At 45.7% G+C, this 25,860-nt stretch overlaps 1 protein-coding gene across 2 annotated transcripts in view; it reads right to left on the reverse strand.

The window, feature by feature from the left end:
- nhsl3 (NHS like 3) overlaps window positions 1–25,860 on the reverse strand; it is an 84,759-nt gene that overhangs the window by 58,626 nt on the left and 273 nt on the right. Inside the window, exons 2-3 of one of the 2 annotated variants that reach the window (XM_088932998.1) lie at window positions 25,598–25,764; window positions 2,246–2,503 (exon numbers count right to left, since the gene is read on the reverse strand). In XM_088932998.1, the coding sequence (XP_088789124.1) occupies window positions 2,246–2,477 (232 nt within the window). In that variant the 5' untranslated portion in view covers window positions 2,478–2,503; window positions 25,598–25,764. Of the gene's footprint in view, window positions 1–2,245; window positions 2,504–2,878; window positions 2,977–25,597; window positions 25,765–25,860 lie in introns of those variants that run through there. The other variant, XM_088932999.1, reaches the window with a different exon arrangement.

Raw genomic sequence — 25,860 nt, forward strand, 5'->3', positions numbered from 1 at the left:
GATAGTTATTCCCTAAAATTCAGATGCAGTTTGGGCAGCTCTGACGTCTACGTGGCAACTATTATTGAAAAAAAATGACACCAGCTTAACAAAACAAAAGCAAACAGGTTTCCAAATGACAAGAAACGGCAGAAATTTGTGTAAATAATTTAAACTTGATGTACGACGCTACTGCAAAGCCACTCGTTCCTGGTAAGGGACGCAGAAGCCTGGAGCCCATCCCAGAAACACAGGGAGCAAGGCAGGACCACACCCTGTGGATGGGATGCCATGTACAGGACTCGTACACACAGAGAACATAACGGCACAAAGTATCCAGCTAGCATGCCTCTGGGAAGCAAGAGGATCCTGGAGCACCAGCAGAGACGTGAGGAGATCATGCGAACTTCACAAAGACGGCATCCTGGGACAGAGCGCAACACAAGGCCTAAGAACACAGCTAGCCACCCGATTTACACTCCACTTCTGTAAAAGGTTTCTCTCTAAGTGAATAGCAGTTTAATTGCTTACTATGTGGGCATGCCAAAGTCCTTTTTTTTTTTTTGCAAAGGCCCTCGTTATTTTTAGCCGATGTTAAACACGGTCAAAAAGTCAAGCCAAGTAACGTTCAGCATAAACGTTTGCAAACAGCTTTAACTGCCTTGCTCACCTAATGGAAGGAAAGGTAAAAGTGAAATCTCAGTTACTAAAGCAAACAAATTCTTAGGGCCTCTAATATTTCTACACTTCAGGTGAGACATCTTGTTTAGTAAGACAGGTTTTCAACAATGAGATGCAAAGCTCTCCATTTTCATAACTCCACTGACTGTGTAAAAGGTACAGAAATAGGTTTAATTAATGGCTCGCACACAGCTGTCAGCACTACACACAGTTCACAAGATGTCAGATGTTGATTGAGTTCTGTGTATACAGACTGTGAATGCTGTCTGCCACTTCAAAGGGAACCCTATTTAAAATGTACAAACATTTGTAAAAGGCCGGAGAAAGTCATGGAGACGATGCCTACTAATAGCCACAACAACAGGTTCTCATTACGGTACCAAAAATTAAAGCATTAAACAGCAAAACATCAGCAAGGAGGCAATACATATCAATAAACAGTGGCAATCAAAATCCAGACAATATTGCTTTCAGATCTTTGTCTACAAATCTTTTTAATACTATTGCATTCTTTTTGGTGAACATATCTGTTATTGGGAACACACCTCACTCTGTTCATTTATTGCTGCTTTCTATACAGCCCTACAATTTAACACGGTGTATCGTTATAAAATTAAGCTTCCTGAAGGCAGTAACTGGCTCTGGGTGCCAATCTAATCATTTCAAATTATTCCAATTTGCGTCTATCAGTGATGGGAGCTATCCATTAGTGTGAGCTGCAAGTGTACACCTTCATAGTGGAGGGCATTTTTAATTACATGATTAAATCACCATTAAAATGTTCTGTCTGACACATGCACTTGTTAAACCTGCCACCTCTTGTTATGTCATTCTCATTGTATTGATTGTTCTTTCCTGTCCTGCTTTGTTTTCTCTGCAGCTCTGGCATTAGCTTCGCTGGCCAAGTTGTCATTGTTAATCACAATCAGTTCTCTGCTGACCTATGTGGATAAATAAGGCATTATTATAATATTGAAAATAATGTCAAGAGACAGCAGCACATTCTCAGTTTGGAGGGAGTCCATGAAGGTCCAAGGTAGTTAAAGGCAGAGGTGACAGAACATCCCTCAATAAAACACTAGCTAAAAGCAGATGGCCAGAAAAGTAATGCCAGTCACTTCGTCACCGTGTTCAAATGGGAAGACTAGCTGTGGGCGGCTGCAACATACAAATCCCAAATAAACTGATCATCTTAGCAGAGGTGATGAGGACGTGAAAACCCCGAAATAAATGGTTTAGTGATACCCAGATGATCATCAGGGACAGGTCTGTTTGTCACCAAACCTCAACAAAAATACTGAAATTTCCCACTCCAAATAAATGCCAGGCTGTGCATGAATCTGGTGTGCTCTTCAAAAGCAGTCTGGTATTATCGTCATTTTACTTGATCGCTGTACTGAGGTGGGTTGCAAGTTATCCCAAATTAGTGCATACAGTACGTCACAGATTGCAAGAGTCAACATGCAAATGAAAACGTAAAATTGATTACATAAATGAATGAAGTGCCAGACTTGGCCACATGTGGATTGCTGTAAACCAGGAGAGGAGGACAAGAGATCGGAACTTTGGCTTCGCCTGCGCCTACCTTTGGCTGTGGGGTCTCCGGGGGGGTGCTGCTTGCCCTTGGCGTCGCCTCCCTTTCCGCCTCGAACCTGCGCCCCGCTGGCACTCTTCTTCGTCTTCTTGCCCTTCAGCCAGCTGAAGGCCCGGCTCAGGGAGCCCGCACGGTGCTTCTTGCTCTTGTGGGCCTTGCTCTCCCTGGCCAAGATGTCGCTGATGTCCTTCGGCACCAGGTCCCCAGAACTCCTCGCCGACATCCCGAGAAGCCCCCCCCACACCTGCCCTGGAAGTTGCGAGAGATGGGAAAGGGGAAAAAAAATAGGGAGCTTTACCCGAATGCAATCACTGCCCAAGTCAACAAATCCCAAGAGAAAATCAGGAGTCCGGGAGATTGGCTAACAGATTTCAGGGAGTGATTGTTTTCCTACTCAGGTCACAAGCCAGGGGACCCCCTTGCTTCTTGAGCAGGTCTATATTCTGTACACATGTATGTGATTGCAAAGAGGAGTCTCCCAGCAGTGACCAGAGAGCCAACCACAGACCGCTGGATACACCGTCCCTGCAAAACTATTTCAAAGAAACTAAATCAAATCCAGTTTGTTCGTAAAACTTGTCAGAGGGGGAAAAAAAAAGAAACCAAAAAAAAACTAAATCCAACCTTTTTTATTTGGTTCAAAATCTCCTGCCTGCCGAATCTCCTAAATGATCATTTCCACATCAGTAGTAAAACGCTGCTCTGCTGGGAACAGTAATCACTGCCAATTTCCTGTAACTCCGATGTGGGGTGTAGCAGTTCAGCCAGTGCACAGTCCCTTAAAGCACAGCGAGTGAAATGAGCTCCGGCTCGGTGCCCTCCTTCGCAGCCTCCCCTGGTCTGCTGCGTGTGAGGGCTAGCGCATACAGTACACCCACGCGAGAGAGACAGAATGGACGAGAGATCAGTTATCCGCACAAAGTTTTTATCCCAACCCAAGCTTTCCAGTTAAAATCCATAGCAATGAGCTGGCACTTCTCTCCTCATTCTTGCACATGTAGTCATGTTACACTCTCTGCACAGCTCCCTTCTCATGACACTACAAAAAACATATTTTCCACTCCGCCCTCTGTCCTGCTCAGTCAAATCAGCTTTGCCAGCTGTGGTACATTCCTAGCTCTTCTCTTCATCAGAAGCACATGTTAAAATGTTCTCGTTCTTTCAAAGTGCTTGTTACAGACGTTTTTTTTTTTAAGTACTAAGGAGTTAATTTTCCAGGGAAAAATATCCGTCAGGGATATGAGATCAAGCAAGCTGCAGTGAGCTCTCCGAAGTGAATCAGGCAGCTATGGGCAGATCTCTGTCTTTCCCAGCCAGGCGCTGCTTGCTGCTCCCAGCTGCAGGTAAGCACTACTGTCTGAAATATGATCCTGAATGAACCAACCGACACCCACGCTCAAGAGTCTGTCCAGCCCTTTGTTGCTTCTGAACTAATAACTTCACTGCACCAGACTTTCTGTGCCCTACAGTCTGGACCTGACCTCAGCCATTCCTCCAGAAAGCAGGGAAAACCACATGAATGGTTTAACCATTTGGTTGCCAGTGGGTTTTGTAAGGGCCGGGGGAGTTCCAACAAGGACAACAGAACATCGGAAGCTCAGAGCAGGAATTCCCTTCGGTCTGTTCCTGCTGGACGAGGGAGAGGCAACCATACAATTCCGACAGAAATCAACTCTGACGAAGGAGAAGCAGGAATTCAGAGCCAGAACCTTTCACTTAATACTGAAAGCAACAGGAAACTGCATCCTGATGTGATTTTGCAGTAGGTAAAAGAGCCCGATCTCTATAAGGCAGACATACCTCTCTATGTCACTCTGGCAACAAAGCTTGCATTAGAGGATTATATAGAACCATCTCCTGAGCTATTAATTAGTACAGGCCAGTCATTTTCTAGCATCAGGGCTGCCAGATAGACTACTGTGCTGGGGTAGCGCACCACACTAGTGCATTTTTCCAACATGTCTTCTCTGCAGGCAGTCTCTTGCCAAAATCACACACCTGGCACACGTTTCAGAGGTGTAACCACTGCAGCCAACGGCAGGTGCCCTGCCTTAGCAAAATGAAGCAGTAACAGGTCTGGCGCTAGCGGTGGGTTCAAACATTACGGCAACCCCTCAGTCCTGCCCCCTCGTGCTCAACTCCCAAAGAAACTCTGTCCAATCACCGTGACAAAGCATTCTGGACAGACTTCAGAGCAACTTGATCTGTGGGATTTCCTTTCCTATTTTTTCCTTATATTTTCAATGGGATCAGCACATCAGCAACACATTCTTCCCAAAATGTGCTCTATCAGCGCAAGAGGAACAGGAAGAAAGAGCTAATGTAACTTTTTAAACCTGCAAAAGCATGAGGTTTCACACGGAGAGCTAAAAGTGACTGCCAGCCCCAGTCTCTACTCACACATCAGTCTAACCTGCTGTGACAAAGCACCGGTATTTATGACCTCACCTTACCACTGCCTCCCGAGATGAAGTACTCAGGGACATGGCTATTTCTGCTCTGGCTACTACCTCATTCCCAGCACCTGGGATGGCACGACCTCAGTGAGAGGGTCACTGCAGCACAGCAGCTTTGCGGCTGTTCCACTGCCTTTCCGTTCTACAAGGTACAAAGCATTCCAAGAGCACAGGTTATATACCAAAGCCATTTGGAGGGGGTTTAGTTGGTAGTTAGGTATTTAGTAGCTAATTAATTGAAGGATCTCATCTTTTCTTAAAGGAAACAAGGGTATAAGCTTGGACAGTGTAGTTGTGCCATACTTCCACAACCCTTTGCATATAGAGATTCTCCCTGCTCTTCGTTTTAAATGAACTTCCACATTAGTTTTCATTTGAAATACTTCCCCCCACACACACACACACACACACACACACACACACACACACACACACACACACACACACATTTTCCCACGAAATTCTTGCATGTCCAAGAATATGTCGGTGAAACATTCCTCCTAAATGCTGTGTCGGCTCACAGTTAAGTACTCTTCACCTTAAAATTGAATTAACAGATGAAAAACGAGAACAACAGCAACCCTTGTAAAGTACACTCAGCTTTCACCCGGTTATGAAACTCGAAAGAATCTACACGCTGTCCTCTGAGTTAAACAGCCCCTGTTCTTTCCAATGTAAATTATAGCAATCAGGAGTAATAGCAACGGGTCCGCTATAAAACATACCAATTTAGGTCATGTGACTTGACCACACTGTGCCTGTGTCAAGCTCAGTCTGGTCCAGATGTAAAAAACTGGAATCTTAGAAACATTCTCTTCTGTTTATCAAACTATGGTCAGCAAAATGCTCTAGGTAATCTTCAGAGCAGTGTAAGACTGAGGCTAAAGGAAGAGCAAACAAAGAGTATGACTAAACAGTCATTCTGGACAAAGGTTTTTCACAGATGCACATAGAAGCACAGCTGCATGTAAATCCCCTTTGTCTATAACTAGGCTCTGGCAAGTTATGTAATAACATATATACTCTAGTTTAGCTGAGTGGATTGCACTCAAACCTTGACAACCCCAGCAGCTCCGCCAGCAAATGCGTTCCCACCCATCCGTTTCCTAACTTCTTCATCCCATCCAAACTCCACTCGGACAGCACCCAAGGTCCGGAACTGAACCTGGGGCTACAGCGCTGCGAGGCTGCAGTGCAAACCACTGTGCCAGCAGACTACCCGCAAACGCCTTGGAGACTGTAATCGCACAGAATGGATTCTGATCCACACATCGGGCAGGGTGTGATCATTACTCACACACAACACAGCCTTTGTAAAGGCCTTTACAGTTTCAATAGGAAGAGTTCTGTAAACCAATGAAGGTGGAGAGGTATATACCACACACTATGTGCATTAAAGGGCTTTACATGAGGTCTTACAAGGAGAGAACTCCTAAGGTTTTGGGAGCTTCGCAGATATCTGTATAAAGCTCGTACGTTCCTGCACTAGACTGTGCTCTTGAGGTCTGATGCCCTCTCCAACAGCCACCCTTCGCACAGCGGAGCAGGGGCAACAATGAACAATGGAAAGGTGCTGTCGTGCACTGCGCACTACCTCCCAGAGTTCAGATTCCAGACAGCAGTGATTAATGCACTGTTGTGTCAAGAGGCTGCCTTGGGTAAATCAGAAACGGAGCTGGGAGTGGTAGCAAGGCATGTTTGGTTACTAGCAGTGCCTTGCAATCCGCCCATTCTTGTCCTGGGAACTCTGAATCCTTGCAAAACCAGGCTTGTGGCTGGAACAAGTTGTTCAAGCACAGAAACGGAGTTCGCAAGAAGTTAGTCACAGCTCTGCTTATGACACAATAAACTGCTAATCAGGTCTCAGATTTGTTTGCTTGACAAAAGACACAAAACAACCAGTCCAGACCATGCTTACAGATTGGAAACCTTGCAATCTTTAACCTCTGACCGTCTAAGAATAGCTTTCTGACAGACAACCAGGACTAATCATCACAGCAGCATCAGCTACAGTGTCAACTCATCAGCGAAACAGCCAATACTCCAGGTGACGAGGAAGGTAACCATGCTCTCAAGAGAGGGCCAAATTCTACATAATACTTTAAGATTGATTAGGATCCTTTATTTCTATTCCACACTTCACACAAAACAGGCACAGACTTGCCAGCTTCCTCATTTTAAACTCTCATTTTAATTATTTTTTTTTACCATCAGTGTTTAGCTTCTCAAATGAGTAAATATATTCTTTAACAGCGCTTGTCAACTGCTGATCTTGCATACAGGCCAAATGACTAATTTTTCCTTAATAGGGGTATTAATAAAAGGCTCCCTGTCAGCAGCTGTGCGTTGACATCACGACTGTAAAGTTCATCCGGAATCCAGAGTTTGCAAACAGAAAACAACCACAGAGAAGGACAATAATTACTAGTTAGGTTATGCATATTTAATTGATCTAATCTGAAGTCACTGTTTTAAGATCTGTTGATTTGATGCCAATCGCTCCTGATGGAGTGAAAGAATTGATCTGTGCACTGAAGGACAGACACCGCTGAGGTAGACGGGAGCGGACAGGTAGCAGAGCAGCCATGTCCGGTCACATTGCGGCCTGCTGTGCCAGCAGCCCTCGTTGCCTTAGCAATCTCCACACTGCCAAGGAAAGCAGCGCTGCGCACACATCTAACGTGGCGCGGAAAACGTCCCAACCCAGCCATTAACATTTCTTCTGGTCTTTCATCACGTCAAGCTCTTAATTACAGCCCTGTGGATGACTCGAGCAGGGAGCGCTGCCTACCCCCCCAACACCACCCCCTGTCTCTGCAGCCCCCCGTCGCTCATACCTCCCTGTGCTCTTTCACTCCTGACAAGAGGGGAGCCGCCAGACAGGAAATCCTGCCAGACCGCGGGGATAAACCGCGGCCGTGATGCGATGAGTGATGCACGGAGGAGAGGAGCCAACTACAGCTGCTCTCTGCATCTTCCCCTCTCCGGCTTGCGGAGGCCGGAGTTTCCTCGCGGATGGATCGCACACAGCAAGGTGCGCCTGCTTTTACTCGGGACAAGATGATTCATGCTCGACTGCTGAGCCTGGAGCTCATTAACCAAGCCATCTCGTTTGGGAGCCTTTTTGGTCATCAAAAGCATACGCTATATTTATATGAAATCAAGGCATGTCAGTCTGTACACAGACTAACGTTCTGTTGAACTTCCTTATGGCTTCCCCACAGCATCATGAAGATGTTGTGTTGAATGATGTCAACATTCTTTTTAAACCTCGGCATTTCCATCTATGGTTTAAGCTTTTACTACTTGCTGATAATCCTCAATCCTTGTCTACATTAAACGCCATCTGCAAGGTGTTTGCCCAGATCAGAATTCTGTCACACACAGTAGTGAGCAGACGTTTGCTCGCTGTATCTCTTCAGCGGGAATTGTTTCAGAAACAATAATGCTGCGCTTTAAAGAGCGATGCAAGTCACAACTACGCACATGCCGGGACATCATTCTATACGATCTCAATCTGAACGCGGTGTTTGGACCCCTAATTATGCAATCATGCCCTTAGGACGTAAAAAATAAGCCTGTGAAATTTCACAAGTTATTAGCTCCCAGGATACGATGCATGGAGATCTGGGGCTTGACAGACAGTCCTGGCAAGAGAGGACAGTGAGGTCTTTCCCTTGCTAGTAGCCTGTCTCTCCAGGGGCTGAACACCTCTCTGCAGGTCAGAGCTGAGGAAGAGGAACCAGCAGCAAAGTTGCGCCATTACCATATATCCGAACTAAACAGCATGGTTGCAGAAATCAGAAACAACGCTTTAGTTCCTCTGCACTGATGTACTGAAGATGACCATGTTGTTTTTATGGAAGCAAAGCTCACAATCTGGATTATTTGCATGGGATCATTTGTCTTGGCTCCAGAACCACACACCAAAGACAAACCCTGGTATTTTTCAGGAGTTAATTGTTTAGCAATTAACTATTTAGCAATAGTTAATTGCTAAAAGAGGGCTTAATTAAAGACAAAAAATTGTAAAGATCTGTTGACAAATTATAGGTAAAAACTGCTTTGAAGATTTGAATAAACAATTGCAAGGCAACCTGAACATTTGTTTTACATTTAATGAATTTACAGATGTGCCCAAGGGTAATAAAACAACAGTCTTAAGTCTTAAAGCACATAATAGTTATCCCATTTCTGTGATTTAAAGTGAAACTGTAATTTGGTATAAATACTTATAGATTCTTAAGGCCTTTCTGCTATCCAGAAAGCCTCCTACCAACAAGTATTAGAAGCAAAATTAATTGCAAAAAGAACAATTTTCAAATTCTTAAGTTTATGAACCACACCGATTTCTATTAAGACAAGCCCTTTTTTTCTAAAGCAACAACCTAGCTACTGACAGCTTTGTTACTACTCTATTCTGGATTCCAGGAGCACTGCTGTATGGGCATGAGGAAAACATCTGGATCAAAGACAGCTGTGACTCTTCACTCAAACTTCCCAAAAGCTCATACGCAGGACAAAACAAAAGCACAATTCTTTCCAAACAGAAATCACTCTGAATGCTTCTATTAATATAATTCCACCACAGCTGCCAAAAACATTGCTTATAATAACTGTTTACCAGGGACAAGAAATGATGTCAAGAGGACAAGAGGAAACGCCTACAACTAGCGTTTGATCATAAATACAGAACCTTATTCAAACATGAAGCAGAAAGTAACCACTATCAGCACATACTGTACATGCAGAAGACAGAACAAGCAGAAGAGCAGGAGTGTGGAGAGAGAGAAGACAGGGAGGGATAAGGGACAGAAAGACTGCAGAGAGAGGGGTGTGTAAAAAAGTCCTGGCACGTTCCCAACTCCAAGGACTGTTAAAATAACCATAATAAACTGGAAAACAATGTGAAACGCTGTGACAACTCATTTGAAAATGTTCCAGTGGGTTGAGCTGATCCAAAGACACATGTAGGCAAACAGACAGCTTTCATGGACAATGGCTAACAGCCCTTTCCTACCACAGCCCTGGACCACCTACCTAGACAGGTACTAAACCCATCTCGCCCCCATCAGATATTTTACCAACAAATCTAAAAACATTTTACTTTCTGCAATATGGATGTGTTGTTTGAAGGTACAGTTGAAAGGTACTAAGAAATGAGCAAGTAAGACGATGATCAAGTGCTGCTGTTCCAGAATGCCTTACACTGTCTGGTTCCACTTATTGAGCACCTGTGACTAGTTAAGGGTTCTTGCAGCTTCAACTCTGTGGTCTGTTCTTGTTAAACTGCACCCTTTTAGCGCAAACAAGTACTTAGGTCTGTCAGTTGTTTCCGTGTTCCTTCTCCATAAGTTACTGGGTAACAAGAGTATATATTACTCAGAAGAATAACAAAAACGTATGGTTTCTATACAAAGGAGGTTTTTTGAATGCATTTGTTTACTACAAGCTGCGTCAATTGAAGAATGAAAGCATGTATCATCTTCTATTGCTAAATTTAGTCATGGTTTAGGGTTGCCTTCAAACACCATGTCTTTGCCAGGCCGGAGGCCTGTGTCTGTGCAGTGCTCCCGCAGAAGAAGGCTCTCGTGGTCAAGGCACACACTGAAGTGCAGATGGAGCACTGTGGGTAATGGCTTCAAGCCTGTCGTTTCACTAATCAGCTGTGACAGGGATTCCCCAAGTGGCACTGCAAAGGATCAAGCCAGCCAGGGCTCTCTCAATGGCACAGTGCCACACGGGTAACCGGGCACAGACGGGCATCCGACACCATCAGCAAGGGACGAGCCTCTCCTCCAATCAGCGCTGAGCCTCCAGCGTGAGTGCGGTGCCAAAAGTGGCTCGAAGGCGGGGAGGCCAGGGGAGCCTGCCTGGGCTTCCTCATTCTCCCCGTGTGCGGTCACAGGGTTTGCAGCTGACATCCGAGTCACGAAGAAACCACTGCCAATTCCAACAAAACAAAAGTAAAGGGAGATTCTGGAGATGATTTTTGATAGAAGAATTCTGGGCGGAATGACTTTATTGCTGTTTGAGGCTCCAGGACTCCAGTCTCCTTGATGTAGAGTGGCTGTTATTAATGTTACAGGAGGCCAAGCTCTGTGTGAAGCTACTGGCATGTTGGATTGCTTTCTTGAGAAAAAAGCAATATGTTTTTTTGCCTTCACTGCTAAATAAGGCAGTTTTTAAAAATCCAAACGCGGCTCCCGGATTCCTGAAAATCCTTCGGCATTTTAAACCACTGCAACATTTCCCTTGGCACCACAGGATGCCCTCATTTTCTTCAGTCAGTGAGAAAACTGGATTTCCCTTTAATGGTTGTGCTTAAAAATCACTGGGCATTGGAAAAGCTTCCCACGGTTTTTCTGGGCACCCAGCCTGCACTTCGTATTAAGACGTGATCAAGCCATAAACTATGTCAAGTGCATCTCTTCAATCCCAAGGAATAAAAATATTTGGGTACAGAGAAGATAAACACTTCACTTGCTATAATCCTTTCAGGTTTTACGATACCTGGGTTTCCAAAGGAGCCTGGACTTAATTACTTAAAAAGAATAACAGCTTAAATCTGTAGCTGAGCAACCACATCTATTTTTCTTGCAACTTTTTTTAACATGAGTATAGGTTTATGAGAGCAGGGTCCATTTTTTTTCGGAGAAAAAAATATCACATCTCATCGGTTTTGCACAGAGCGACAATTTTTTAAGTCGCCAATTCTTTAAGAACCCAAGCTGGAACTGCCAATTGCTTTGGCTCATGGCAACAGCTTCCTTACCCACAAGGCAGGGGTGAGGAAGGGCAGACAGGCTCCTGTCAGAGCCTGTCATTTCTGGAGACGGCGTGTGCTCTGCAGAGACTCACAGGAGGTGGTGGAGGGCTGTGTCCCAGGTTTCCACCAACTGCACGCCACCGCACCTACAATCTCGGTCACAGTCACAGCCGGCTTGGGACCGGACCCAGACTCGAACCCGAGACAAGCCAGATTACAGAGCTCGGTGCATGTACTGGTTGAGCCACCCAGCACATTAGGTCTTTTACAATTGCCTAATTATATTAATTATCCTAAGGGTTATCTAAATTCAGCGACTGCAGTAAAACGGAATGAAAGACAGATGTTTGGCATTCCAAGGCAACACGACTTTACTCAGGCTGCAGCTCTGCCTCATGATCACAGTCCTGCCCATTTTCGACAACATTCAGCCAGACGTTAAGACATCGGCTTTTTAATTCTGCAAGAATGACATTCGCTCGTCGATTCAGTCAAGCGTCTTGCTAGAATCCAGGAAGATGAAGTTGCATTTATTTTGTTGTTGTTGATAGCAAGCAACTGAAGTTCAGATACTACACTAAAACTGATGCCTAAAGTTCAGTCACAGTTTTGCCGCATAAGAAATATCTTGCATACCCTTTTATTGGGGGTGGGGTGCTTACTCGTTCCACAGACTTCCATTAGAAAAAGATCTCTCCTGACAGAGGCCAAAGCACACGCCCACGCACATCTGACCCATCTCGCTCCCATCCAGGGACCTGTTTCCCATTGCAGAGTTTGCAACAAAGAGCAACTCCTCCACACAACCTGGAACCATGCAGAGGTAATGCTGTGCTTGCTCTTGGCATGTTTGCCAAGACTGAGGGACAATGCAGCTCAGGACTGCTGTTGTGCAGTAACCCGACCTTCCTCGTCTCCTGCGCGGTGCACGACTTGATCTCTCAGGTGACTTCTTTTGGCAGGCGAACCGCATGAGGCAGCAGTAAGGAGCAGTTGTTAGTGTTTTGGACTTGTAACTGGAAGGTCACGGGTTCAATTCCCAGGTGGGGTTCTAATATCGTACCCTTGAGTAGGGATCCTCGCTCAGAGTGCTCCAGTAAAATACCGGTACAAATCTGACTTGCTTTGGATACAGAAAAAGTCAGCCAAATTAATAACTTGCAGCCCATGTGTTCAGTGTTCAGATTCCTGTGCTGTTAAGGCCTTTTATAAACACAGATAAGCAAAGCCCTTTTAAGAGTTTTTGCATTACTCTCCCTCGCACTTTCTGTTCAGATCAGCACACAATTCAGATCGGCCTGCTCTTCGGCTGGCCCCTTTTCAAACAAACCCAAGGGGAATTGACCAGGGCTGGCTAGGTTTATTTATTACAGTTGTGCAGTTTCTCTCACTTTAACATCAGCGTATTAAAATGCTTGGCTCCGTCCTGTCAAAGTACGCCAATAACACAATGTATACCTCATGTTCTTAAGCTTTATGAATTCCAGATCGCAGGAAAACTGCACACAGCTCCAGAAGCTATTTTGTTTCAGGTTGTACCCAAGCACACTCTCAGATACACTGTGTGTCCAGGACAGAGCTTAACACTACTGGACAGCATGGCCATCGTCTGTCGCTCATCTCTTTCAATGAGGTGGCAGACTGGTACAGGGCGGTACAGCCATTCATCTGCTTTCAGCCATTTAACATTCCTGACGGGGGTTTTAGAAGCAACAGTCCTCCCACAAAAAAATACATTAGTGCTCTGGTAACATACAGCATATTAAGGCAGCTGTGAGGTCTCAAAATTAAATGGTTGGAGCTCCACCTTATGAAATGTATAGTTTAAGTTGATATAATTTACTGTTAGTCTTTATCTGACCTTTACTATGCTGTTGGCATCACGATAACACCCTGTGAAACTTGTATAGAGCACTGCCTGAGCCTCAGTAATGCAGCAGCATGCACAACAACACAGGACAAACGAGGAGCATGCTTGTCCCGCTCCTGGGCTCCATCGGGGTTGATACACGTACATAACGCTGGCCTCATTCTTTCAGCCAGTGACCGGATCTTCTGCAGCAGTGTCGCTCTGCTGGGCTCCTGAACCGGGCTCCGAATTGCACCGATACAGAACCCAACTGACTGTTACAGGTTGTTGGGTCAAAGGCTTTTGTTCTTTACCACCTACAGAATGGCACAGAGCTCATGACAGGCCCTGTTGACTAGCTTCCTAACCTACAGTTTTACATAAGGCTGCCGCTGACAAGTTGTTTTCAATTTTTACTTTGTTCCGACAATTCACATACAATGGCGGCAGAATACTAACACCATTGTCTGAGCTTCAGTTTCAGATTTCTAACAGAATGAATGAAGAGGATAGGAGTATCAAATCATACCACAGCATAAGGAACAACATGTTTCTGAATCATGTCTGGTTAGTTTTAGGACCTAACCTAAACAGCAAGTCATAGAAAAAGCATGAAGGAAAAACTGAGGCAGAACAAAGAGAGGACGATGATGTTCACAAAAGATCAGCAGAGCACTGCTGCATAAAAGAAAACATTTAGTAATATTACTGTACACACATGCAACCTCTAATTTATAGGACCACAAGCTACACAATTCAAAATCCCAATTAAGAGACTAAAATTCTAAGTATACGATTGCTGGGACCATGTTTCTTCCAAACAGACTGGATGAAAAAAGCTCAAGGTCTCCAGGGGAGCTGCTGCTCAATTTTATAGATATTAGGAGAAAACCTTAAAGATCTGAAATGCTGGGATTTTGTCTAGAACTCGAAAATGAGTCCACATCTCCTCACAGCTGAGATTCTGCTGCTTAATTCAAAACAAGCGGTCAGTTGTTTAAGTGCTTACAGAGGTTTGCAGTGAAACCTCTACTTACCAGCCTACATTTGTTGATGTAGACAACATTTTTTTTAGAAAGAAGAAATATACAGCTCATTAACAAAGTTCTACAAGCTCTAGCCTAAAATGTTGACTTTCTAGGTTTTAAAAAAAAAGGGAAACTGATATCAGAAAAGCAGTTATAGAATCATGAATGTTTTGACAAACTGGAGTGACACCAGGACACTGGCAGTTTTCTTACTGTATCAGAGTGAGAAGGAGACTATTCTCTACATTTTGGGAAAAAAGAACCTTTGCAACAGATCCACTATGCAGGAGTCCATGTCCTAGTTAGGTGTGATCAATTTATGCTTTTCATATATGTGGAAAATCATACCGACAGCCCCAACTTTTCTAGGTGTCTGGTGTAGAAAAGTCCATATCTGATTATTTTTTTTGTTTAAAGCCTCTTCCTATGTAAGAAAGTGTAGTATGTCTGCGACCTTTGAATATAGCTAAAAGATCATTACGTACTAAAAAACTTAGCGAGAAGCTTAATCAGTCGTCAATCTCAAGATTGAAAGACCCGTTGCTTTCTGACAACACAAAACGGACTACAGAGAGCCACTTCAAAAACGTGTGAAGTGAAGGAGCAGCAAGTTCCCTCTGTTCTGCAGTGTCACACACACACTCCAGGCAATCCTCTTTTGTTTCACCTCAACGGTGGTATAAACCTCCCCACCCTCAGAACCGTCCAGGGCTGCTGCCAGAGCTCGGAGAAACAGTCCCACCTCACTACTTTAGGAGAGAGCCGATGTTCCCAGCACATGCTTGACTGGGGCTGCCCCTTCCACAGCCAGAAGCCGAGAGCAGTTGTGCTCTTTCGCCATCAACACACTTCAGAGCTCACTTGTGCCCATGTACCACCCGAACAAGCCTACGGCACTTTGAAAAGTGACAACCGGTAATTCTACACCTCCTCTCTCCACAGTCATAGTTTATACAGAACAGTGAAGGAGACTCCCATCCGCACTGTTTACTTTCTAGCAGAAAGAAAAAACCAAGCCCCACCCTGCAATCTTTAGTCCTTAAGCTGGTGGACACGAAAGCTACTGTGACTAGAACACACTACATAATAATAGTGCTGCACAAAGCATAGCAGCTCCTTGTGCATTCTCAGATCTGCTCTGCAAAAAAGAATTAATCTCAAGTCAATGACTCTCGCGCCCTCATTCATGGACTGGAGGAAGCCAGCTCTGCTTTCTTTGAGCTGGGAGGTGGTGGGGGAAAATAGACCCCAAGCAAAGGTGTGTAATTGGAGAGCAAATATCAAAAGTGCTCATTACTGTAATGTGTAGTCATTTGGAAAAAAAAAAAAAAGATTAAGAACAGGCAATACTTCCACCTATTAAAAAAATATGGCCACTCAGATGTAAAAACAAAATCCAGCCTTCGGCTGAAAGCAAAAGGAACAGAAAAAATGCCCCTTTTATAGCCATGTTCTCATGAAGCCTGCAGTGATTCCAAGCCCCTTGGAAAGTGATTTGTGTACGCAAAACTACATTTTAATCCAGGTTCCTATTGTTAGACCAGTGATTAGGCACCAGAGAATTGAACTTGTTTTCATTCCCCTGACTAGTAAGAGCAAGTTGCACTGGGCTGACAATTGTTATTGTGCAGGGACACACTCACATGTGAGATCACAAGCAGGAACAGCTCACAATGAGCATTAATTGCACATAAGCAAGAAACAGATGTCTCGTTTTTCCAAAACAGGGATAATTCCATATGGTTTTTTTAAAACCTAAATTTATATGAAAGCTTCATTCTTTCAAACCTTAGAAACAATAAATGGGGCAACTCGTGTGGCTCAGCTGGTGATCTCGGCCTCGAGCCTGGGTCGTGTCAGGAGGGCTCACTCTGCAACACAGAGACCTGTGGTCTCCGGGGCACCATCAGAAAGGGACGCGTCTCTCCTTCTGCATGGAGCCGTGTGAAAGCACAAGGGGCTCAGAGTTTTGCAGGTCAGGAAGCCTGCCTTCACTTCCTCCTTCTCCCACGGGCTCCTGCGTGTCGAGAAACGCACACAATTGGATATTTTATCTATCGGCAATTCTAAATTTATATAAGTTGCCAAGGGAAAGGACTCATTTCCCATTAATTCCCCATGAAGATGAGTGGCGTTAGTGTGCGTGTGGTAGGCTGTGCACATGGCCTGTAGCTTTTATTAAAAGGGACAAAGGCCTTGCCAGTAAAAGGCCGACCATAAGTCATCACAAGCAAAAAACAATCCCCAATGCCTACAACCGGTGGAGTGGGGCTTCATGGGGCATTTGTGCTGGCTGACCCTCGAAACGACCATTTCTGCAGAAGGGTAATAGGACATGTAATGTGTTCATGGATACCCTCTGTAGAAGCAGAACAGCACCTGCAAAATGACAGCTTGTAACCTTCCCTAACCCTTCTCCCGTCAATCAGAAAACTGCACTGCGACCCATCCCAGATTCTGACTTTTCCAGCAACAAACTGGCAGCTTATCCTTCACCTGGCATGCCTGTCCTCCCAGCTCAGAGTGCACAGAAACCTTTGGGCTAGTTGTCTCCCAAAAGCACTGGGGTGCAGACTGTGGTCTGTTCACAAACACCTCCACATCTGCTTGGATTACAAAAACATAGCTTAGAAAAATGGCTCTGATTTCACTTTCTTTTCAGCCCTGCAGCTGAATTCAAATCTTAACCTACTCAAGGTCTTCTACATAAATACTAAATATGCATCAGTTATTTGCACTCATTTGCTGTTAGTGTTGCTGTGCAGCAGATAGTAGCAATGCAGTATCATTCCTACAGGCAGATCATTCTGATAAAGGAAACCTCACTCAGGAGAATTAACTTGATGCTCCTCATGACTACAGAGGAACGCGACCATATGGATTTCAAGAATCACGATGGTAATCTTTCCAGCATGAACTCTTTACTAAAATAACAGCTCTGCTCTTAAACTCTTAGTCAGACCTGGACCCCCTTCCTCACACCTGGACGATGACTCCGGTTTTCTGTTGCCAAACAAAATCAATAAAAAAGGAATTACCATTATAATACTTTTATTGCTACCCTGAGTGATATCTTCATACAAACACCAGAGGCTGTCAGATCTATGACACAGATCTTAAGGAGAGAGCATTTGCACATTTACAAAGCCAAAAAAATAGCATGTGCAGATATTGGCTTGTCATCAGCAGTGTCAATGTTAATAACATTAATTGCAAAGAGTTCAGCTGTAGCTGATAAGAAAAAAAGTGTTTGGTGGTGCCAGTTTCTTGAGTCCCATGAAACCCCCACCTACACAAACAGGATCCAAAGGTCTCTCAAAGCAGGAAAACCCAGTGTTACTCAGCGCTCGGGGGTCTGGGGTCCGTAATTTATCCAAATCCAAACGTTCAAGGCAGTGCAAAGCTGCCACAGCAATTAAAGATACAAACACATTGAATTACTGAGTGCAATACCCCCTACCACAAACTGAGCATATTTACATTATTTTTAAATAATTAGAAACTGGAACCTTGTTCACCATTTTCTTCCACAGCTGGAGGAAGCCTGCTGTCTGCGGATTATTATTTTAATTGGCCATAGACGAACACGCACACTGCAGCCCTTCCAGGTCACCCGAGGTAACGCAAACTTTCCGCTCGGCTCCTGAGCGCCGTACACGCCAAAGACAATTAACCAAACCCTTGCTCAGTCAGATTACCACTAGTGCTCCACACACCCGCAGCATAAGGAAGGCCACACCAGGAAGTGCACAGGAAAAGACTCTGCTTTGCATAGATAAATGTTCAGGCTTGTGTCCACCACACTATACCAGAGGCTCTTAAATATGGGCAGATTACATATTTTCTGATGAGCTAAACAAAAAATAGAACATTTCCATTTGTCAGATAAGTGAAAAGTGGCTGCAAGCCATTTCTATTGACTCAGTTATATCGTTATTTACTTTATCTCACTGCAAAGAATAGCTATTTGCGAACTCTCATGTGATTCAACACAGCAGAGCCTGACAGTACAGCTGGGCAGAGACGGGGGAGAAGTTTGTCAATGGAGAGCGACAGCTGTGGGGCCAAGGCAGCCACAGACTCCAGTTTCATCAAGGAAGGAAGAGATGTGATGCACATGATGTCTGTAGCTTCATCTTCTTAATTGCAACTCATGCAAATTGTTGATAAAAGTCACTGTGAGGCTATATATAGCCTGTAAACAACAGGCTGGCAGATTTGGTTGTGCTAATTTTTCTCACCAAAACAAATAACTGATTAAGTAATCACAGCTTAATTAGAGTGGGTCTTTACGTGGCAACCTCGCACACCTTTCGATAGTTGAAGAACGACGCAGCTCTCCACTTCACCAGAACCAAGCATCTCAGATATCAAGGTAACAGCCACTATGTACTGACAATTCAGTTTCAAAAAATGAAACAGACAGTCTAGGGCTTTTTGAAGTGGGAAGCAGGGATACGGTGAAGTAGTGTTTGGAGAGGATACCAGCGAGCCACTGACATGCTGACAGTGTCTGCGAGGCCAGGGAGACAAATTAATAAAGGGCCTTCGCATGACTTAAAACCAGTTTTGGTGTAAAGCGCTTGAGCGATTTTACATTAATGTTTTGCCAAGGGCTCGGGCTCTTCCCAGAGGCAGCTAATTCATCAGTGGAGGAAAAACAATAGGGAAAAAATAATAAAGCTCAGGAAGAGAGGCTAAACTCTCTCACACACAAAAAGCACATTGACTGGCACACATTCCTGAACCGGGGAGCAGAAACGTCGGGGACCACGTGCCCCGACATGGCCTCTCTCGGCCTACACGAATGAGGATTACTCTCTCTCTTTCTGGTGAAGTTGCTTTGAGGAGCGAGACGGTTAATCTTGTGTGGTGCAATTACAGGTTTTTTTTTATTTTTAAAGCACTAACAATGCAGCGGCTTTTAAAAGCTAAGACTACGACAGAAAATGTGGGAAAAACAATCAATCTAAAAACACTAAAGACTTCAACCCATCCTGTTATAAGGAAGACTATTTTTGATCCCAGAGGTGTAATGCTTTAAGTTCACGATTAAGAAAAAACAGATGGCAAGCTAAAACCCATGTCTAGCAGACTATGTCCTTGAATACAAGCTGGGTGAGGTTTAATAATAAAACTGCTTCCAAAGAAGAGCAACACGATTTAAAGGCTGACCATGGAGATCATATTGCATTGGCCTGCTTACAGGAAGCTGGCCTGAAAAGCTGAATTGGAAGTCAAGTTGGACTGCAGAACTTTCCATAATGTATTTTGGACTCTGGAGTCCACACTGAGGACAGGATGTGTTCACTTCCCACAGTGGATGATTTCCTCACTGAACTTATGATCCCAGCAGCATGAACAGATTCAATGGTGTCAAAGTAGAGCCGGACATTTATCCAAGTGCCGGAGAATTTAAAGAAAGGAAATCCGCAGTTTTTCAATGTAGACCTGAAGCAAGAAGCGATTAACATAACACCACGCTCTCCAAGTTGGTGAACCGCAACAGCCCTGGCAAAAGCTAATTAATTGTAGTGCTCTTTTCTGTTTTGGAGAGTTAGGCTGGCAGTGGAGTCTCTAGCACCTGCACAGAGCCCAGGAAGCCTTTGTGCATTATGGAAGGGTTGAACAGGAGGCCTTGAGCTGGGTGAAAACAGGACACACTTCTGTTTCCTTTAAAGCACATTCGCCGGAGAGGAAAATTATAAAAGCAATTTAATCCAGAGGGCACACAGCGGGTCAATGGGCACTGTGCCCTCTGTCTGTCATTCCAACCCAGTGACCCTCGCTGGGGAGAAGCTGTCTCCACAGCCGGAGAGCTGGGAGGGTTATTCCAGTGCCCAGTGCCTCAGAACTCTGCCGCCAAGGAGCCAGAGAAATAGGAACTACAGCAGCAGTGAAAACCAGGAAAGATCTTCTCCTGTGGTCAGTACCGGTTACAAAACCACTAACCATCATCACTGTGACTTTCACCTTCCTGCTCCTCCCACACACCAAATTGCAGGACATCCGAAGATGTCACAAAGAACGTGCTGAACAAACTGCACAGCTTGACTCTTATCAAAAGCGGACATCTCCACATCTTTGGAGACGGGCACCTGAAAAAGTGGCATGACCAACAATCTTTCCTTTTCTTTTTCTAGCACTTAAAAAATGACCTGTAATAAAGCAGGTATTTATCAATTTGCTAACAATTGTGCTCCAGAACATTCATCTAGTCTAGAGGAGTCCAGTCCCATTCCTGGAGGTTCAGTGTATCTGAGGGTTTGAGTCCAACTCATCTGTACTCAGATGGTTCAGCTTCTTAAGAGGTTTAACTGGAGCAGTTTTAACAACTTCTCCCAGCTCTCCAGGCTCTGCTCTGGAAAACTATGGAAAGACTATTCTCTCTATCCTGCATTCCAACATGCAATAAGTTTCCTTGCTTCCCAGCTTTGACCCAGTCAGCTGTGATGGTGGTAATAAAAGCCAGGTTTAGGGAGCTGCCAGCAGCTCTGGCCAGTGGTGCACTCTCACTGGAACTCATTTAATACTAATGTGATTCAGCACAGTCATATCTGAAGAGAAGTTCACGAAAGGAATTCATCCTGCGGATAATGGCTTAATAAGATCAAATGAGGCTTCAGAGCAAAAAGTCTGCAGATTCACTACACTGTGACGGAACACCGCACTGGCAAACAAAGAACATTAAAAAAAAGTTTTGCTCTGAACCGTACTTCATTAAAATAATTAAGAGTTCTAGTCCTGATTTCCTCGTGATGCTGCCACTGAAACCACAGCTGGCTCAAACACAAGCCCCGTCTGTGGCCGACAAATGCAGCTATCAACTGTCTTTTCTGGGATAGAATTTTAAAGTAAAGCCCTGTGTTATGGTTGCTGCAGTTCTGTCAGTGTCTATGAGAGATATTAGTGAACTCCAAACAGACCTGCACTACAATCATTGATCTTTAAAATATTGTGTAAAACTGGGGGTTCCAGATTCCTGCTGACACTGCATGTCTTCTTAGTTGGCAAATGATTTAGAGGACCAAAAAAAAAGATTCATCTTCTTATGGAATTAAAAAAACTTAATACATTATTTTTCAATTATGTATTAACTATTAGTTTAAACCTGCTGGAAGTGGACTTTTAACTATTGGGCTTCACAAGTAACTTAAGATCTATCTTGGAGCAAAATAAAACTTGTTGATAACTAAAGAGCTCGGCTGCACTGATACTAGCCGGCGTACTCTCACTCCTGGGCTGCGATTCAGAACCGCTGGTGCAGAGCAATGGTTTGGGCTTTGGATGGACGGTCGTGGGTTCAGGTCCCTGCTGGAGACGCTGCTGTTGTGCTCCTGAACAATGACTTTGCTCCCTTTCGCTCCCATCCACCCAGCTGGAAACCAGTTCCAGTTTTGTTTGTCCCAACATATGGACTAGCATCCCATCCCAGGACCTCTCATGTACTCATGCTCCGTTCAGTGGGCCAGGAACTGGATTACACACCAACCTCAGCAGCCTCCACGCTGCAGTAGGAGCCATTTATTTTCCTTATGGGAAACGACTGAGATTATTTTTGAAGATTACCAGGCGGTACTCTGGAAAAAACAGTGTCTATCTGAGTATCTGACTCACGCAGAGGGTTCCAAAGGATTACCAGTGTGAAACAACCTCCTGAGATATTTAGCATTTACAGAATTTCAAAGCAATAGGGTACTAAGCTGAACTTATCAGGAGCAGCTGTTTCCACAGCCCTCTACTGAGAGTCCAAGACATTGACAACTTCAACATGATCTCCTCCATTCTGCCTGTTCTCCCTGCTTTAACAAAGACACGGCATATCTGGGGCACCAGGCCCCATTCCCCATCTCCAAGCCCACTGGTCCTGTGCCCTCTGGGCTTCAGCGTGCCAGGAAGAGATCTGAGAGGCGTTATGTTACACAGCCTTGAGAAATCGAAGAAACCACTGAAAAATCCCAGCTGACTGAAGAAAGACCACCCAAACAGAGCCCCTGCCTGTTCCTTAATCAAACAAATAAATTATTCCTTGCAGAGTCCTGACACTCTCCCTGAAAGCTGGGTCCAAAAACCGCTGGATTCAGAGCAAACGCACTCCACACTGGTGCTTCCTTCTCCCTGCTGGCCTCCCCCTCACACGGCCCTTGCCTGTGAGTGTGCGTTAAGGCTGGTCTACGTTGCATTCTGTTATTTATGGGCAATAGGTACAGACTTGCCCTGGAAGCAGTCGGCTCCAAAAAAAAAAAAAACAAGATTGTTTTTAAATCCGCCAACGTGGCTACAGCAGACTGAGGCTTCCCTGATTCGATCTAAAAAAAAACCCTGTGTCTCCGTGCAAGGTAGTAGGTTCATGAGCCTAACGGGCACATCAAAGGCTGTGGAGGAATGCTGCTCTCAGTCAGCCCAGCCGGAGTGTTGTGTAACAGCTGGCCCGTCTGATTAATCTCCATGGAGATCTCGACGTGTTCGTCTTCAGAGCTTCTCAGTCCTCCCCGGGCGAGGGTCAGCCTGCATCAGGGGCAGCAGGGTCCATACTGACCCCCTGCCCCCGGCCCGGAACCTTGACCCCTGACCCCCGAGTGACAGGAAGCCCGACGGGACCCCGAGCCCAGATGAGCCTCTCGCCCCCCTGAGGTGGGACCAGTGTTGAACGAAGGGGAAAATGTCGTGGAAGAACAACGCCAACGTCCTCACAGGGGAAACCTGCATCGCCAGGCTTCTCCTCCCACAAAGACATTAAACGTGCCTCGAGACCAAGGTGGGAGCCTCTTCCTGACAGATTTCTGTTAAAAGCTATGGTGATGGTGGTGGGCCTTTTATTTAAAAAAAATCCATGCTACCTAAAAAATATTTTTACATCTTGATCAGGAAGGTTCACTGTTACAGCAGCGTTGACGTTTAACCCCATCAAGCTCTCTGTAACCAACCCTGAGAAATCATCAGCAATTAATTTTCATCTTTTGGCAATGCTCATCAAGGCTCATCAAGCACAAGGACAGGGCAGAGGCTGAGCAAACAGCTTCCAGTTTTGAATTTCTCACCCCTCCCACCCCCCCAACTAACCTGTTACAAATTGCAACTTGCCATACCCACTGGTAATTAAAAAAAAACCTCAGTATCTGTATTCTGAAAGTAAATAACAGCATGGCAGCCCACTGCCTGCTTGCAGTAAGCAACGTTTTTAAAGGGAAATACAAACTCCAGCTCCCCAGTAGAAGGCAAGAGCCCTGCTTCGTTGCTGGGAAATGGGCCCTGAAGAAAGGAGCTTCCACGGATCATTGTAACCCTCACATGACAGTGTGGCACAAGCCAGCAGCGTCTCTGTTAAGACTCCAGAGAGAGCCGCCTCTCGCGGGGACTGCTGTCCGGCAGCTCTGAGCTCTGAGCTCTGTGGCAGCTCACTTTGTGCAAGTCACAGCAAGACAAGCCCAAGAGAGAATCACCCAGCGCCACACCTCTGCATACTAAGACTCGTAGCCAGAAACATCAGGCGGCCACAAGACTCTTTCCCTCTCTGCCCCTCTCAGAGCCCCTGCAGAACAGCAACAAGGAAGGGTTTTGTACAGGGCTGGACAAACCCACAACCCCCACAGCCCTCCAGCACTGACCCTGGGACCACAGGCCCACTGACAAGTTAATCAGTACCTCTCCTAGGTAGATAAAAGCCAAAGGCTGGAGGGCAATGGCCGAGAAACAGCCCAGTGTTCTGTCAACAAAACCCAGTGCGGTCTCCCTCCACCTTCACCCTTCACAACACCACAAGCCAGCAGGGAGCGAAGCCCACAGCTCCTCAGGCAGCACTGAGGCCGAGCTCTCACGTGGTCTGGGTGCAGGCCAGCCCCCTCTGCCCGCCTGTCGCCCATGCTGCTTGCCCGCGAGCGCTGGGAACTGTACACCCCGGCACAGAAAGCGCTCTCCCCCGAGACACTTCCATAACCTGCCCAGAGTCACTGCCGGTGCAGCAGGCCGCAGCGGAGACGCAGTCCAGGTGAATGAAGCAAGGAGGAGGAATGGCTGCAAGAGCTGCAGGTTTTGACAGGGCTGGGGGATATGGTGCCACTGATCTGAACAGGAGGGAAGAATGCATCACTGTTGGAGATCGGGAGCCCCAGGAGTCGCCTCTCTCTCCTAACTTGCAAAAGCACCAACGCAGGACTGTGACCCGATCAGATCGGTGAACAGAAACCGAGACAACATGCTGCCTAATGTCAGTAACAGCTGGCACAGGACATGGCTGAATACGTACAGGTACTAACTCTTCCCCAAGGGAGAAAGTCACCCAGCAAACGAACTGATCGTGAAGCAGGCAGTGAGGCCACAAGGTAAAGTAAGAACCTGGCTTCTCTGCCCGAGCTGGCTGGCCAGTAGCACTGCCTGAGCACTGTAGCACTGCTTTCCCTGTCTCACGCAGGAGATTCCAGCCGTCTTCCAGGACGATAGCACTGCCTAGCACACAAGTGCATCCTTGTCTCGGTCCCCAGAGCTGTGCAGGAAAAATCTAGTTTTTTTTTTCCGGAAAATGCGCTTAAATGACTGCCACACGTGTACTTGGCATGTCTGCATTACGAAAGGTAAAGGGGTTTCGACGGGACGCAATTCTCTCCCGACACAGACACAAAGAAAACTCGGGGCTGAAGCTCGTCTCCCTACCTGCTGCAAGAATGCAGCAGTGCCTGTTCAGACAGAGATCCTGCTGTTCCGCCTGTGAACGCAGTCCCACCCCTACCTGAGCTATGACTCTTTCGGTTTCAAACTTACAAGGTGGGAGGGAAGGTGGGGGGGCTTGCTTTTTATAATTGTTTTATATTTTTTACTGCCCCCAACAACTTCGAACCTGTAACACCGCTTCTTGCCTTATAAAACAAAACGAATCTTTACAAGCTCACTGCTGCGCCAGTAATCAAGGAAGATGCGACATTTCTTCAGCTTGAAAATGAAAGGAGCTCCAGCTGGGTCGCGTCATGCTCAATAACTTTCTGGAGAAAGTTAATATAGACAATGAGTTCATCATACAGAACGGCATACTACATGTTTTTCCTCTTTCTGTCACGCATATTCCCGTGGTCATTTGTGATTCCCAACGCCTATCCCGTTCCGTCGTGAGCGGAAAACGGAGCTTTTCATTGCAAGAAAACAGGGACCGCCAATAGCGCCCGAAACTATCAGGAGCGGTGCGTGTAAATCAGTGTTGACCGAGCCCAGCCACCGAGCAACAACCACAAAACCCGCAGGTTGCTTTACCTTTGTGTCCGAATGAATTAGTAGTCGCGGCGCTGGAAGTCCTCGCTGCGCTCCAGCTCTTTCGCTCCGAGGGACTCAGAGGCTCACCGGAGACTCACAGCTCCTGCCTCGGCGTCATGGTCTCCGGGAACCGCGGCTGCTTGGCAGGTGATGTCGGAGCGTCACACCTGGCAATCAGGCACGAAGACAGTGTTACGGGAAAAGCGCGACTGCTCGCTCGATTTCCTCGGAAATAATGTCCCTGCTGGTAATAATTAACTTCC

Source organism: Atractosteus spatula, chromosome 14, assembly GCF_055471065.1.
Source record: "Atractosteus spatula isolate fAtrSpa1 chromosome 14, fAtrSpa1.hap1, whole genome shotgun sequence".
In the NCBI taxonomy this organism is placed as follows: Eukaryota; Metazoa; Chordata; class Actinopteri; order Semionotiformes; family Lepisosteidae; genus Atractosteus; species Atractosteus spatula.